The 15,836-nt window shown below is 69.4% G+C and overlaps 2 protein-coding genes across 2 annotated transcripts; one reads left to right on the forward strand and one right to left on the reverse strand.

Annotated features, from left to right (window-relative positions):
- Positions 1-5,302: 5,302 nt before the first annotated feature.
- On the reverse strand, positions 5,303-8,731 carry ATP5F1D (ATP synthase F1 subunit delta). Its single transcript, XM_074163777.1, has 5 exons — positions 8,591-8,731; positions 7,507-7,660; positions 6,934-7,022; positions 6,308-6,435; positions 5,303-5,436 (listed from the first exon to the last, which is right to left on the reverse strand). Exons 1-4 carry the CDS (start codon positions 8,729-8,731, stop codon positions 6,313-6,315), a joined length of 507 nt encoding a protein of 168 aa, XP_074019878.1. The 3' UTR covers positions 5,303-5,436; positions 6,308-6,312.
- Positions 8,732-11,371: 2,640 nt separating this feature from the next.
- On the forward strand, positions 11,372-15,536 carry CBARP (CACN subunit beta associated regulatory protein). The gene is made up of 9 exons (XM_074163886.1): positions 11,372-11,419; positions 12,060-12,205; positions 12,301-12,362; positions 12,477-12,642; positions 12,714-12,888; positions 13,087-13,239; positions 13,575-13,782; positions 13,881-14,064; positions 14,357-15,536. Exons 1-9 carry the CDS (start codon positions 11,372-11,374, stop codon positions 15,534-15,536), a joined length of 2,322 nt encoding a protein of 773 aa, XP_074019987.1.
- The last annotated feature ends 300 nt before the right edge of the window (positions 15,537-15,836 follow it).

Consider the following 15,836-nt stretch of genomic DNA (forward strand, 5'->3'; position numbering starts at 1 on the left):
CCTGCTATTTATACCCAGCGGAGGGGCGGCCGCTCGGCACACAGGCGGCCTTTGAGGCAGCGGGGATGAAAGCGCTGCGTCTCCTCCTCCCCACCGCGCACCGGGGGCATCCCGGAGGGCAGCCGGCCCTGGCCCCCCCGGCTTCCCCTCCCCACCCCAGGCCCCAGCCCGGCGCCAACCCCGCCAGGAAGAGCCCCACCGCTGGGGCCAGCTGCAGCCGCTTCCTCCCGGCCATTCCCGCCAGGAACCAGGGAGCTCACGGGGGCTCTGAGCCCCCAGCTGCACCTCTGACCCCCAGCCGCAGCGGGGCAGAGGGAACCGAGCGGCGATGGAGCCCCAGGGCTCGCGGGGGCTTGCGCCGGGATGCCTGGGTGCTGGATGCCGGGCTCCAGCCAGGAACTCCTTGGGAACCTCCCAGCTTTACCAAGGGCGAAGTCCCTGCACATCAAAGGCAGGCGGGGGCAGCGGGAGCCAGGGCAGGAGCCTTTGGTCCCTGCCAGCGCCCAGCTCTGCCGCCCCACGGTGCTCCCACCGCCCCACGCCGGGGTCCTGCGCCGGCACACCTGGGTGCGGGGCCGTGGCCCCCCCTGCGGCGTGGCACCCAGCCCATCGCTGTGGCAACCGACACCAGCGCCGGCTGTATTTTCTGCACCGGGGCCGCCGTGGGAACCTGGCCGGGAGCCACCTCATTCCGCTCGGGCTCTCTGGGCCGCCTTTGTAGCCGGCGTTGAGCCCAGCTGGCAGCCGCTTCCTCCCCGGCCTCCCCCTGCCCCGCGTGGGTCACAGCCCTGGCAAGGGGGGTGGCAAGAGGGGACCCCCAGCACAGGGCTGCACGCCCCCCTCCACGCGCCCCACGGCTTTGGGCTGGCTCCAGTGTAGCCAATGTGAGCGGCCGCCAACACTGCCCCGAGCGAGGGCTGTGCCCGCAGCCCCCGGGGCCACCGAGCCCCCGCCAAGGCACCTGGGACCCCAGGGCAACGCACCGCCCCCACTGCCCCTCGCCTGACCCCAGCAGCTCCCTGGGTTGGGGGGAGACACAGGGGTGGCACCCCCAAGCACCACCATGTCCCGTCCCCACTCCCTCCAGCCTGCCAGTGCCTTTGCTCATCCGTGCCTCAGTTTCCCCAAGAGAGATCCCGCCCCGGGCCAAGGTTTGCCGCGCTCGCCAGCACAGCGCTGGGAGGCTGCTGGCCCAGGACCTGCCGGCAAGCGCCGTCGTGCCGGCTACAGCACCCGCCCGCCGCAGCACCCGCCGGCGCTCGCTCCTGCCCGCGAGGCCGGGGAGGGAGGCTGTCGGGGTGACACCTCCCCACGGCTGCAACACCATCTGATGGCAAATCACCCCAAAAATGGGCCGGGACCAGATGCTGCCCGCTGCCCTGCCCGCGTCCCCTGCTCCTGCCCGCGGGGATTTTCCCTGAGAACCTGCCACACTCCCGCCACGGGGGCCACGTGCGTGGGAGGTTGGCGGAAGAGGAGCATTTTCCAGTGCTGGAAACCCAGAGGAAAAAGGTTGCCGGACGGAACGATTAACGCAGAGCGGGTTAATCATTACAGCAGCGCTCCCCCCTGCCCCTCCCCGGGAGAAGGAAGTTGCGAGGATACGGCCTTCAAGCCACCCAAGGGCAACGTGGCCCAAGGACACGGCCGGGCTCCCGCTGGCACCCTGCAGAGCCTCTGCTGACCTTCCCATGCCAGGGCCACGGGCAGCAGCCCATGGCCGGGGGGGGGACGGGGAGGGGTCCCAGCTGGAGCCAGCCCTGCACCCCTGTGCCTCGGTGGGGTCAGGCAGGGTGCTGCCCCCCACCGGGGCTCCCCAAGCTCCTGCGGGGCTGCCTTCCACCTCCCGCAACCCCCCAGGTAGGGACGAAGGATGGGGGGCAGCCCCCATGTCACAGTGTGGGCACCGGGGACGTGGGGCAAAGGCTGCGAGAGGCCACCCCGCGGGACCCCAAGCCCGGCGGGTTGGGGCAGGGAAAGGGGCGGCTCTGCCGGATGAGTCAGTCCCGCCGGGAGCCGGGGAATCCTGGGGCTGCGGTGGGGTTTGGGGTTTTTCATTTCCCCGCAGAGCTCAAACCTTTCCCCTGCTCTGGGGATCTGGGTGGGACGGGGGGAAATGCCCCGTGGCCAAGCGTGGGGAGGGGACGCCAGCGCCCCAAGATTTGACCTGGCCAAGCCCGGCTCCTCTCGGAAATTGTCCCCCAAGAGAAGAGCCGCCGCCGGCGCCGCTGGCAGGAACGGTGATGCTTCACTTTCCGAGAGCTGCCGGCCCCGCTCCCCACCCTCCAGCTGGCAGCAGGAGATGCAAGTCATGGGCGAGAGCCCTGGGTGGAAAGGAAAGGAAGGAGGGGGGTGACACGCTGTCCCCCCCCACCCCACTCACACCGTTTTCCAGGCAGCTCGTCCTTCCTGCACGTTAACCTTCCCCTCACGCCCACCCCACCCTGCTCCGAACCCAGAGCCAAACAGATCCCGGGCTCCCCGTCATTACTCCGCCGTGTTGTGCCAGTGCTCCGGGCCACCACGGGCCCCTGTCCCCCTGCCCACAGAGGGGACCCCAAGTGCCCCAGCATCCGCTGCCCCCCAAAAATGGTGGGGAAAGGGCTTTAGCCCCAGCTGTCGCTGGAGGCCGTGGTCCCTAAGGGGTCCAGGGACAGGCGAGCACCACGCCACGCCAGGATGGCCCCACTGCCTCCCCGAGCCAGGCCGTTTGGGGAGGAGAGAAGGGGGCATTCACCCCTGTGTGCCTGAACCACATGAGGGGTGCAGGCATGGTCAGCACCAGGGTTTGACCCCCACGTCCCCGGCCGGGTCCGTCCCCATGGCACTGATGCCGCGCCAGGAGCGGGGAAGGGCTATCGCCTCCGGTTGAGCCGCAGCCGCACGTCAGGGAGCGTTTTGGTGGCACCCGGCAGGACGTGACTGATGGCAGCTCCCGGCGTGGGCAGCGGGAGCCGAGAGCTCAGCGCGGCGAGCCGGGGGAGGAGGATAACGCCGCTCTCCACAGAGCCAGATAATTAGCAGTGATGGGAAAGGACAGGGGCAGGTGAGGGGCTCAGAGCTGAGGCTGCAGTGGGAAGACCCTCTGGGGAGCCGGGAGAGCCTGGGAATGCTCCCCCCACATCGTCCTGCACCCCCAAACTCGGCAGGGCAAGTGGGGCTATGAGGCCGTCAGCCCGGGCACAGGCAGTCCCTGCCCACGGCGGGGGGCTGGCAGAGAGGGGTTAGGAAAAAGCCCTTTCCCCACACCCAGAGAGCCCCTGCCCAGGGGGAGAGCTGCCTCCTGCCACACAGCGGGGACACGGCCATCCCCAGGGTCCCTCGGTGCCCCCCCGGGATGTGGTGCGAGCCGGAGGGGCCCTCGCTGCTCCCCCTCAAACGCAGACTACAAGTCCCAGCAGACGTCATGCCGCAGAGAGCCCGGCCAAGGGCACCCTGCAAGGGGGCAGCGCCTGTTCCCCGCTGGCCCCCCGTCCCCCCCGGCGCTGGCGGGAGGCAGTGGGAAGAGCTGATGAAGAGGACGCTGACGGAGACACTTTTTTTCCCATCCTAAAAATAGCAGCTGGCCGTTTCCCCAGCTTCCCGGCCTCGCCAACGCTCTTCCATTAGATGAAAAAAAAAAAAAAAAAAAAAAAAACCCAACACAAAAAAAAAAACCCCAACACAAAACCCAGGCACCTTCCGTCAGAAAGAGAGCGGCTGCGTGTGTCGAGAGAGGCACCCGCGCGCCGCAAATAGAAACCGGGGACAGGGGAGAGCGAGAGGCAGCGGAAGAGGGAGCGAAGCCGTCCATCCCCAGTTATTCCCGAGACGTTTTAATTAGCACTCGCTCTGACTTTGAGGCTTTGCTTATGCACGGCACAACGTATGACCTTTAAAAAAAAAAAAAAAAAAAGAGGAGAGGGGAAGGGAAGAAAAAGGCACTGGAGCAGCTCAGAAACTGGGAAGTCGGCTGAGCTTCAAATAGGCTCAGCGTCAGGCACTCCGAGGCTTTTAATAAGCTACAGAGTGAGAAATTTAACACCACAGGCACTATTTTTGATCACTTGTGCAGGGAGGGGGGAGAGAAAGACAGAGCGAGCGAGAGGAGGGGGAGGAGGTGGTGGCAAGAAGAGGAGGCAGCCAAGATTACATCCTGGGTGGCAGCACCGAAAATAGCCGTGGCCCCGCTGGGGCTGGGGAGCCGCGGGGAGCCCGGCTCGCAGAGAGGGCAGGCAGGAGCCCGGAGCTGCCGCCCACTGACCTTTGCTGGAGCTGCTGCCCACACGGGCAAGGCCGGCTGGCCTTCCCGGGCTGGGAGACTGCAGGGAAAAGGGGATTAGAGCAAGGCAGAGGGACCGCAGCCCCGCACGCCCAGGGGCCAGTGGCTGCCTCGGCCTCCCCCGCTGCGAGCCCACGCTGGGGGGGTTTGCGCAGCAGCGGGGACCTGAAATCCCTCTGGGGAGGCCGGCACCGAGCAAGAAGCCTGGCAGATGGTGCCGTTGGCAAGAGACGCATCCTCGGGCGTCTGGCACAGGCGGAACCGGCCCCTCGCTCGAACCCACTCCTTCCCAGCAGCACTGCTGTTTCTCCGGGCGCGTGGGGACGGGCGAGCTCGCTGCAGACACGGCAGAGCCTCCCGCTTTGTCCCAGCTGCGAGGACGCCGGGGCAGGCTCCTCGGACAGGGCTGCCGGCTAGCAAGCCCCCAGGCAAGCAGCAAGCTCAGCAGAGCAACATCATCAGCCACCCCCACCACAGAGGGAATCAGGAAAACCTCCCACCACGTACGGCATCTGCTTCCCACCCCGCACCAAGCCTGGCTCCGAGGAGCTGGGGGATGATTTCCCCTGATCTGGAAACACAGCAGCAGGGGAACGGGTCAAAGCCCGGGCAGCTGCTGCCCAGCTGCAAGAAGTACCATGAAGAAACAGCCCAGCCGACGTGAATTCCTGCGGCAACGGAGCCGGGAGGCTGAGCAAAACCAGCGCTGGCTGGGGCGGGGGAGTGGGGACAGGAAGCCTCTGGTACAGACCTGCACTGCCCCGTGGATGCCTCCTCCTGCGCTGCTGTAATCCTGCTGTCCGGGTGGATTATTGGAGCTGGAGGTGGCTGACAGCACAGGGAGGGGGTTACAAAATCTGCCTGATAAGCCTCCTGCAGGTGAATCTCCCACGGGAATCTCCAGCCGAAGCCCAGGGCAGCACGGGAGGAACACCTTCCCCAGCAGACCCCGGCGTGGGGGCAGGAGCCTGCCCCTGGGCTCCCAGCCACCGGCGCGGCACAGGCTGCAATTTGCTGCCTCAGAAGAAGGTGACACGCTACGAGACGGGATTACATTTCCTTTTAATTGATCGGAGCGATTTCTCCGCCTCCATTTGTCCCGCACCATCTGTACAATCGGGGAAGCCAGGACAAGTAGGACAGTCTGGGGTTTCTCTACATCGACAGTGGGATTCCTGCAACACACAGAAGCGGAGCGGGATTTAACGCGGTGGGGGAGGGGGGGGCTTGGCAGAACGGCGGATTCTAGTCCTAGGCTTGGCCCCAGCTCAGGCTGTTAAACCGCTGCGAGTAAACAAGAGCCACCGGCTCTCTCGGACCTGACCTCACGGGCCAAAGAGCAGGGGGAGCAGAGATGAGGGTGATGGCGGAGGAGCTGCTGCCCTGCTGTGCCTGCTCCAGGCCGCGGATGGCAGAGGGGCCTGCGGCGACCCCCCTGCCAGGCACAGCTCCCAACTGCCGGCACGTGAGAAGAAGAGGGATGAGGCACAGTCTTAGCGGGGCAGAGGGAAAAGGGGCTGCGAGGTAAGGAGCCTGGCCTCACCTCCCCCGAGACAGAAGCTGTTTGTTTGTACGGAAGGGAGCGTACACGGAGCAGAGGCCACACACCGCTCTCCCTCTGGGGCCCCAGGCATCCAGCCCACTCCCGAGCTGCCTGCTGGCCTGGCCTGTCCCAGCAGGGACCCGGAGGCAGCAGCGAGGCCCCACCGGTGACTGTGGGCTCCCAGCCTGTCCCGGCGCCAGGCTGAGCCCTGCGGCACCGTAGCACGTCACCGGCACATCATGTCACGGCACCGGGCCCTGCTGCCATCTAGTGGCTCCAGGGTGGCTCCAGGCAGGGACCCCCCAGGAACCCCCCCAGAACAGATGCCCGACCATGAAAAGGGACAGCTCTCCTGTCGCTGCTCCCTGAAACCCAGGGACAAACACCTGCCCACCCCAGGCAGGCCTGGCTGCTGCGAGGAAGCTGCCCATGGGCAGCACGGAGCAGGGACTCATCTCCAGAGCAGGTCTGGAAATTTCAGCCGGGATAGAGGTGACACTCACCTTCATTACTCCAGGGCTTTTACAAGAGCTTCATTAGCTTCTACTTTAATCTGAGCTTCTGCTTTAGCTGCTTCATCAGATGCTGCAGCCATCTCTGACACAGCCTTCTCCAGGTTTGATTTTGCAGTCTGAACACGAGAGCACAAGGAATGTGTCATCGAGAGACCACCGCAGGATGGGTGACCTGTCCTACAGTCCCTGAGTCACTCCTCTCCCTCCACTGCGGCCCTTGTCCCTGTGCACAGGGCCCCACGGACCCACTTCCAGGGCTGCACTGGCAGCAGACGCCTGACCAACAGGCCCTGCTGGGGAAAAGCTGTTCCCCAGACTGAGGGGTGGGGAAGGGCAAGATCAGCATCTGTCCAAGGGGAGGGAAGTGGCCTGGAGAAGGGTTAACGACTATGTGGCTTCCTCTCCCCACAGCCTGTGGGGAGTTCACTGAGGAGGAGCTCTGAGCCTTTGATCCCAACCAGTGGGCAATGGGGAAGCTCGGGGCGAGGGCACAGCCCTTGGTCTGGGCTTTCCGCAGCCCCAGGAAGCTCCTGAGACACCCAGCCCGCACACAAGGGGCAGGGAGCAAATCTCCTCCACGAGGAAGCCCAGCCCCAGGGAGCCGGGTAACTCACCGCCAGATCCAGCATGTCCATCGTCACCGCCTCCTCTGCCAGCACCTGTACCGTGGAGTCCGCGTGGACTGTGACGGAGCCGCTGCTCACTACAAAGGCACAAAGCGGGGGCTGAGTCAGGCAGGGCAGCTAGACGGGCCTCCTCTGGGGGTCCACACGCAGGGCAGCGCCGGCAGGGGGATCCCCAGAACCTCCACGATCCCTTTGCCAAAGCACGGTGGCAGCTGCAGGGATGGCAGCACACCCCCACCACCCCCAGCCCCGCTCCTCTAACGTCCCACAGGGATTTGTTTCCTACCAAAAGGGCAGCTAAAGTGGGGGATGCTCCCAGAGAGTCTGAGTACAACCAAGAAAACCTGACCCCAGACCATGGTCTCACACTGAGCCCCATCTTCTAGGGCAGACCCCCAGCCCTGCAGGGCCTCCAGCAGCCCCTGGGAGGATGGGGGAAGCAGAAACCCCTGGAACTGCAGCAGGGCACACCTTGATTGGCAGAGCCTCCCCTGTGAAAGCCCTGAGAACATCCCCCACGCACACCTTTCCTCCCTCTCCAGCTCCCTCTGCCTTACTTACCGAAGTACTTGGTGGCCGTGCCATCCTCAGCATAGACCGTCACCACCCCTGGCTTGAGGACCTGCAGGGTGGGGACGTGAGAGGCCAGGATACCAAAGGAGCCGGTCAGCGTGGGCACGTCCACCTGCTTCACGTTGGCGCCGTTGTAAAACACCTGGATGGGGAGGGAAGAGCAGATGGGGACAGTCTGTCACCGGGAATAGCGGGGAAGGAGAGAGGCGGCTCCCGTGGCTCTGGAGAGCTGAGGGATGCAGTGGGCAGCCTGTTCCCACCCCGAGGGCACAGCCCTGCTCCCAGCAGCTGGCACACCGTGCGGTTTAACACACAGTGAGGTGTGACCAGGACAAGCTGAACCTTCCCAGGGCGGGCGCGGGGCCAGGGCTCTGCAGGAGGGGTCCTGGCAAAGGGAGTGGGAAAGTGCTGGGAGGCGCGGCGGTGGCAGGGAGGCGGCACCCGGAGACACGATGTCGGGAGTGGGCGAGAGGCGAAGGGCGCAGCTGGGAGAAGCCCGAGAAGGGCGTAGGGAGACCTCGACGCCAGCCGCTGCCACGGCGTCCCCACCAGCGTCCCACACAGCTCTGCTCCTGCCATCCCCAGCGCCCTGGGGCGAGCGGCAGCCCCCGGTGCTTTGGGGGCAGACACGAGCTGTGCCCCCACACCTGGGAGCGGGGCCAAAATCCGAGCCGGGCCAGGCCCCGGGGGCCACAGTGGGGAGGGGAAGAGACAGACTGAGCCCTGGGGGGCCCGGGCAGAGGTGGGGGGGTACGGGAAGGGGAGGAAGGGTGGTGGGAGAAGGGGGGACTGGCCGGGGAGGGGGACCCAGGTCAGGCCAAGGTCAGGGCGAGGTCAGGCCCGGGGTCAGCCCGGGGTCAGGCCCGGTGTGGGCCCGGCAGCAGCCGCAGGGACGGCAGCGCACCCCCGCCGCCCCCAGCCCCGCTCCTGACGGACCCCGGCCGCTCGTCTCCAACCCCGCGGACCGTCCCCACCCCCGCCGCTCCCCCCCGGGCCCGCACACGCAGCGCCGGCCTGATCCCACCCGCACCGGGGCTTGCACCGGCCGCCTCAGGCCGGGCCCGCGGCCTACCTGCGTGGGCGAGGCGAAGGTAAAGGCCATGGGGGTCGGCCCGGCGGCGGCCTCGGCATAGCCGCGGGCTCGGGGCGGCGGCACCGGCAGGGCCGGGCGGGCGGCGAAGCGGAGGAGGAGGAGGCGGCGGGCGCGGAACATGGCGGCGGCGGCGGCGGTGGGCAAGGGCGAGCGGGCGGCGCGGGGCAGGGCGGGAGGGGGACGGGACTACAACTCCCAGCGTGCCCCGCGCACCGCGACTACAGGGCCCGTGGGGCGGCGGGCGACGGGCGGAAGTACGTTCTGGGGCGTGGCCGCGCGGGATCATGGGAGTTGTAGTTCTCGCTGGGATGGGCACCGGGGGGCTGCGGGGTACGGCGGGAGCCGGAGGGAGGGTACCCGCTCCGCCCCCCCCACCCCCCACCCCCGGATCCGGCCGTGTCCCGCAGCCTCCCCCGAGCTACCGGTACCGGGGGCAGGAGGGGCTGGGGGCAGCCCCTGTCCCCACGTGACGCCGGCGCCGCGCGGGGGCGGCTCCGGTTCATTCATAAATCCCGGGGCCGCCCCGCCGTACCGAGCGCAGCGGCGGCGGCGATGGAGCCCCGGTGCCGGTTGTAGGTGAGTGTGTGGCCCTTCCTCCCGCCGGCCTCGCCGCTTCCTGACAGCTCCTATCGCGACAGGCGGGGTCGCGCGTGGAGGTCCCGCATCCCTGCCCCATCTCCCTTCCTGCATCCCCCTTCTCCATCCCTGCCCCAAATCCCTTCTGCATCCTCAGCCCTGCCCCATAGCCCTGCCCCATAGCCTCCATCCCTGCCTGCACCCCTTTCCCTCATCCCTGCCCCGCAGCCTCCATCCCTGCCCCGCAGCCTCCATCCCCGCCCCACATCCCTGCCCCACATCCCTGTCTGCATCTCCCATCGCCGGGCTGGGGCCGGGGGGAGCCGAGCAGGTCCCTTCGCGCCCCCCCAGCCCCGCGGGGCTCACACACGCGTGGGGACAGACCCGCCCCGGCTCCCACGGCCGCGCACGTGCGGGAGCGCGGCAGCACCGGGGACCCCCGAGCCCCCCGCCCTGGGCACCGGCGGCGGCCCCGTGTCCCCGCCCGCGGGGACAGCCCGGGGACCGGCCCCCTCCTCCAGACAATGGCCGTCCTGTTCCCGCCGGGTCGCCATGGAGACGGGATTCCTCCATGATGGGGAACAGGAGGGACATTCTTCCCGCGCCCCCCCCCCCCCCCCCCCGCCTCGGGCCAGGGGGTGCCCCCCGGGATCCCGCCCATCCCCAGTGGGGGCCACAGCTCTCCCGCCCCCTCCCCCGGGGCCAGAGGGGAACCCCCCCCTTCTGCTGCCCCTGGGGGTCGTGGGGTGGGTGGCGTCACCCTGCGCTGCCCCACTCGCCCCCAGCAGCTCGGAGATGCCCGAGGGTGGGTGTGGGGGTGTGTCTGACCCGGGTGGTCCCCAGCACCCCGATATCCCCCCGAGGGGCTCATACCCCAGACCGTGACAGGGCTGTCCCCAGCCTGTGCGGCGCTGACATCACCGGCTCTCGCCACCGGCTGTGACATGGTCACACCCCCCCACACCCCCCCCGCTGTCCCCGCCAGCGGATTTTCCCACCCGACCGCGGGCTCCATTCACATTTTTCACTGACCTGATTTTGAGCAGTTTCTGGGCTGGTGCAACGCCCACCCCTGCCTGCCCACCCCCCCCCCCCCCGGGGCTCCCCACAGCACCAGCATTGCCCCCCCCACCCTGCAACTCAGCCCCAGCCCCCTCCAGCAGCCCAGGACACACGGACGGGGACAGACGGACCCCCAGTGGGAGCCGCAGCTCGGTGCCTCTGGGAAGGGCCCTCCTGGGGGGGGCACAGGAGGGTGAGGAGGGCTCAGCCGGGTGCCCGAAGGCTGCGGGGCTGATGCCATGGTGGGGATGTGGAGACGTCTGTCTGTCTGTCTGTCCATCTGTCTGTCCCCTGGCCCCGGGGGCCAAGAGCTCAACCCTTCTCCATCACCGGTGGCCTCACTGCCGGCCGAGGCCTTGTCCCCTCCCGCCTGGGGACAGTCCGATGACGGGGCCGCTGTTGGGCTGACTCAGAAGCGTCACCCGTCGTGCTCCCGCGACACCCACACCAGCACCATTTACACAGTGGGGTGGCCATCTGCCACCCTCCCCTGCCGAGGTGTCCCCCCCCCCCGAGCTCCTGCAGGCAGGGACCAGCCGGCCTGGACCCCCGGCAGCCCTGTCCCCTCCGGCGGGGGCTGCATTTTGGCTCCCTGGGGACGGCAGCGCTGGGGCAGCGTGATGTCACCTCCTTCCAGAGCCATCTCAGATGGGACCCCAGGGCAGGGTCAGGCCCCCCCCCGGGCCATCTCGGGCTCTGGGACAGGGTGGTGGCAGTGCCCGGCCCACCCCAGGGTCTGTGCCCGGCGGGGGCGAGGGAGGGTCCCCGGGGAGGGGCAGGGGTCCTGTCTCCTTGTCCCCACCTGCCTCCCCATCCCTCCATCCCCGCTTCCCTCCATCCCTCCTGACCGCACCCTCCGCCCCTCCCTCCCTCCATCCTCCCTCCTGACCACACCCTCCCTCCATCCCTTCATCCCGGTCCCTCCCTCCCTCCATCCCTTCATCCCGGTCCCTCCCTCCCGGTCCCTCCCGGCAGCTCCGCACCGCGGTGCCGGGCAGGGCCCGGGGCCGGGCAGGAGCCGCCGCCGCCGCCGCCCCCAGCCCGGCCCCCCCGCCCCGGCCCGGTGCCTCCCTCTGACATCCCCCCCCCTCAAACCAGGACGAGCTCGGGCCGGGACGGACCATGAGCGATGACCCGACACCCTGGGACAACGCGACAGAGAGCGCCACGGTGAGTGTCCTGCGCCCCCCCCAGCCCCCCCCCCCCACCTGCTCCTGCCCCCCCCGCCCACGCTGCCGTCCCGGGGGAGGGGGGGATGTGCGTCCTGGCGTGGGGCAGTGCCTGGGAGGTGTGGGGTCTGCGTGGCTGCCGTGGGGCTGGGGTCTGCACTCGGGTGGGGATGGCAGCAGCCACCCAGCCCCGCTGCCACCCACCCTGCTCTGCCTGTCCTGGGGGGTGGGTGACACCTCTCTGTGCTCTCCACAGCCCCCCCTCGCAAATGCTCTGGGTGCTGGGGGTCCTGGGTGCTGCTGCCGGATCAGTCCCCCTCCCACAGCTGGGGCTGCCAGCCGGGGGGTGGCATTAGGGGCATGGCCGGGGTCCCGTCCCTGTCCCCGTTCCCGCTCGGTGCGGGGGCCGCTGGTGGCTCTGCCCCCCCCGGCTGCGGTTGCCGTGGTGAAGGCAGGTCCCCGGAGCCGGCAGCAGGCCCGGGGGCGGCGGGGGAGCGCGAGCGTCTCTGGGGAGCAGCGCTCGGCGTCAGCCTTGGCGCGGGGGGGGGGGGGCTGCCCCGACACCCCGGTGAGGCAGGGATGGGGGCTGGGCCGTGTCCCCCATTCCCCCCCGGCGGCTCAGCCACTGTCGCCCGGTGCAGGCGGTGCCCGGCGAGGTGTCCCCCCAGGATGGGTACGTGCTGCTCCTCGCCCTGCTCTCCATCTTCATCGGGGGCACCCTGGTCCTGCTCTCCGGCATCCTGATCATCTGCCGCCGCTGCTGCGAGGCTGACCGCCGGCACTCCAGGTGGGGACGGTGCCGCTGTCCCCGGGGTGTGTGGCACCGCGAAGAGGGGCTGGGGGGGCTGGCACGGGGCATCGCTGACCCTCCTCCCCCCGCAGAGCCAGCGATGACCCCGAGAAAACCAACACCACCTACCTGGATGACTCGCAGCCAGCCCAGGGTGAGTGCCACGGCGGGGCACCCTGGGTGCAGCAAGTTTGCCAGGCCTCAGCTGGGGAAGCTGGCCTGTGCCATGGGGGTACCCGGGTTGCTGACTCCCCCCCCCCATCCACAGATATCACCATCAAAGTGGAGGACCCCGACTGCCTGTCGTCCTCCAGCTACCGGGATGCGGAGAGCGAGCGGTTCCTGTCCTCCAGCTCCTCCACCGCCCGCCGCGTCTCCTTCAATGAGGCCGCGCTCTTCGAACAGAGCAAGAAGACCCAGGAGAAGGGGAGGAGGTGAAGCTCTGGCCTGGGGAGGGGCCTGGGGGGGCCAGGGCCACCCCTCCTTAACCCAGTGTCCCCCACAGGTACACGCTGACAGAGGGGGACTTCCACCACCTGAAGAATGCCCGCCTGACCCACCTGCACCTCCCGCCGCCCACCCTAAAGATCGTCACCATCCACGAGTGCGAGTCCAGTGAGAACAGCCTGGCCATGACCCCCCGCCTGCCCCCCACCAAGCCCGGCCTCGCCATCTTCCAGGTGAGCCCCCAGCACCCTGGGGAACATGGCGGGGGGGGTCCAGGCATCCTGCAGCACCCCAGGGAGACACCGCTAGCCCCGGGGTGGGAGCCTCAGTGCGTTGCTGGATGTGGGGATGGGAAGTCCTGGGGTGAGGGGGGGGCCCTCCTGGTTCCCGACCCTCGTACAAAGCCCCCCTGAGCACGCTCTGCCTTGCAGCCCCCTGGGGGGGCCCTGCCCCAGCCAGCGCTCCCCAGCCACGCCGTGTGCCCCAGCTCTGCCCTGCCCGGGGACACCTACAACTCCACTGTGGACACCAGCTTCACCGAGGCCAGCCCGTCCGCCTCCTCCGACTCCGGGGAGGGCCCCTCGGTGAGTGCTGGGGTGGGGGGGGCCAGGACCAGGTAGGGGAAGGGGGTCTCCAGCCTTGGCGGCCCCAGGGATCCTGTCCCTGCCCCGATCCCCCAGCACAGGGATGGCCCTGGGGGGGCTGCTGGCCCCCCAGTCTGTGCCAGGGCTCTGTGGAGCATCCAGACGTGGGCATCCAGCTCTGCCCCCCCCACCCTGGACCCTGCCCTCGGGGGACATTTTTGCATCTGCTGCAGCCGAGCGTGGCAGGAGCAGGACAAAGGAGCTGAGCTGGGGCCAGGGGGGCCGTGCTGGGAGCCGAGAGGGCACTTATAGCCCCCCCTCCTCCCCCCCCCCAGTTTGCAGCAGCCCCCAGGAGCGGGAAGGGGGCTGGGATGGGCAGTGGTGGCCCCGGGGAGCCCCCCCCGGCCCCCGCGCAGGGCACGGTCCTGCAGTTCTTCACCCGCCTGCGCCGTCACGCCAGCCTGGACGGGGCCAGCCCCTACTTCAGGATCAAGAAGTGGAAGCTGGAGAGCACCCAGCGGGCGTCCAGCCTGGACACCAGAGGTGGGAGCCAGCGTGGGGGGCAGCGGGGGGCCAGGGGGCTCGTCTTGCCGGGACGCAGCGTCCCCCTAGCCCTGCCCTGCGCCCCCCCCCCTCCCCAGGGTCCCCCAAGCGGCGGCAGTTCCAGCGGCAGCGGGCGGCCAGCGAGAGCATGGACCAGGAGGACCGGGACCCTCACCAGACCGACATCATCCAGTACATCGCCCACACGGACGACGTGGCCTTCCACCCCGCGGGGGGGCCCTTCCTGCCCTCCCCCGCCAGCCCCCCACCCTCTCTCGGCAGGTATTTTTCAGTAGATAGAGGGGACGGGGACGGGCGGGATGGTCACAGGGAAGGCAGCGGGGGGCCCCGCGCTGCCCCGTGCATGGGGGGTCCCACCTTTGTGCAGGTTTGGCGGGGGCCAGAGTGAGGGGTCTGGGGGGGAGCTGGTGATGAGGAGGGTGGCTGGGGGCATGGGCGGGGTGGTGGGGACAGCATGGGGGACGCGTGGGGGCCAGGTTGGTGCTTCCCCTGCCCACTGCTGGCCGGGTTCTCCCCATCCCCGTCCCCGCCGTGACACCGGGTGGTCCCGCAGGCTAGAGCCGGGCGAGGGGGGCGCGGGCAGCCCCGGCGAGGCCGGTGTCCCGGAGCAGCCCAGCGCCTACCACGACATCTGGAGCCTGCGTGCCTCGCTGGAGCTCTATGCCTCCTCCGAGCGGAGCAACGACCAGGACTCGGTGCGCAGCGACGGCGGCGACAGCGTCTCCTCCGCCGGCGGCGTGGGCCCCTGCCCCTCCTCCTCCCTGGACGAGGCCGAAGGCCCCGAGGAGAAGCTCTGGGGTCGGCCCAAGCCGGAGGAGTCGGAACCCGGCACACGCAAGCTGCTGCAGATGGACAGTGGCTACGCCTCCATCGAGGCCCCCAGCCGGGGGGGCGAGGAGGGGCCCCCCAAGGACCAGACGGCCTCCGAGAAGCGCATTTGCTTCACCAGCGCGGGGCGGAAAGGCACCATCTTCGAGAGCTTCGAGGGCCGGGAGCCGGAGGAGGAGGAGGAGGAAGATGAGGAGGAGGAGGATGAGGAGGGGAGCACGGCCTGGGGCGCAGCAGGTGGGGGCCCCCCCCGTCCCCACAGCCCCCTGGCCTGGTCCCCCTATGGGCAGATGTTCCCGGGGCGGGAGGCGCTGCCTCGGCGGGATTACAGCATCGACGAGAAGACGGACGCCCTGTTCAACGCCTTTGTGCGCCACGACCCCCAGTTCGACGAGTCGCCGCTGCGGGGGAAGCACCGCTCCCGCACCCACCTCCGCAAGCAGTGGCAGCACGCCAAGCAGTACAGCGACCCCGGCGTGCGCTACCCCGCGCTGGAGCGGCACCGCACGCCCCTGCGCCGCGGCGACAGCGCCAACTACCCCCTGGACGCCCGCTTCCACAGCCCCCTGCCCCGCATCGTCAGCGCCGGCGACGAGGAGGCGGCGGAGGCGGCCGAGGGGGTACCCCCCGCCCCGGCCCTGCCTGACCCCGAGATCCAGGTGATTGTGGAGGAGCCCGGAGAGGTGGCCCCCGAGCCCAAGGCTGGCTCCGAGCCCCCTGGGGAGGACGATTGCCCCGGCCCCGGGAGGTGCCTGGGGCTGGGCTCGGGCTCAGAGCTGATGGACAAGATCGCCGGGGGGCTGGAGGAGCGGCTCTACGGCCACTTGAGGAAAGCGGGAGAGAGCACCAAGCCCATGGTGGCCGTGGCGGCCAGCGATGCTCCCCCCGACCACAGCCCTGTCTAGGCCCAGTGTGAGGGGGAGAGACCCCGGCACAGGGGGGGCTTGGCCCCCACCGGGGCTCCATCCCCTCCTGTGGCCGGCATGGGGACCGGCCCGGTGGCCGGGGTGCCACGGGAAGGGTGGCCCCAGCACGGGAAGGCCAGGCGGGCGAGTGGGGTCCCCTGGCTGTATCCCCCCCAGCGTGGGGGGCCGGTAGCATGGGGTGGCCGAGCCCCCTCGCTCCCAGGAGCGAGGTGCCAGGCGGCGGTGGAGGGTCCGGGCTGGGGGTGCCCGGGGGGGTCGGGGGACAGAGGTGGAGCGGAG

Source organism: Numenius arquata, chromosome 25 (assembly GCF_964106895.1).
Source record: "Numenius arquata chromosome 25, bNumArq3.hap1.1, whole genome shotgun sequence".
NCBI classification, from domain to species: domain Eukaryota; kingdom Metazoa; phylum Chordata; class Aves; order Charadriiformes; family Scolopacidae; genus Numenius; species Numenius arquata.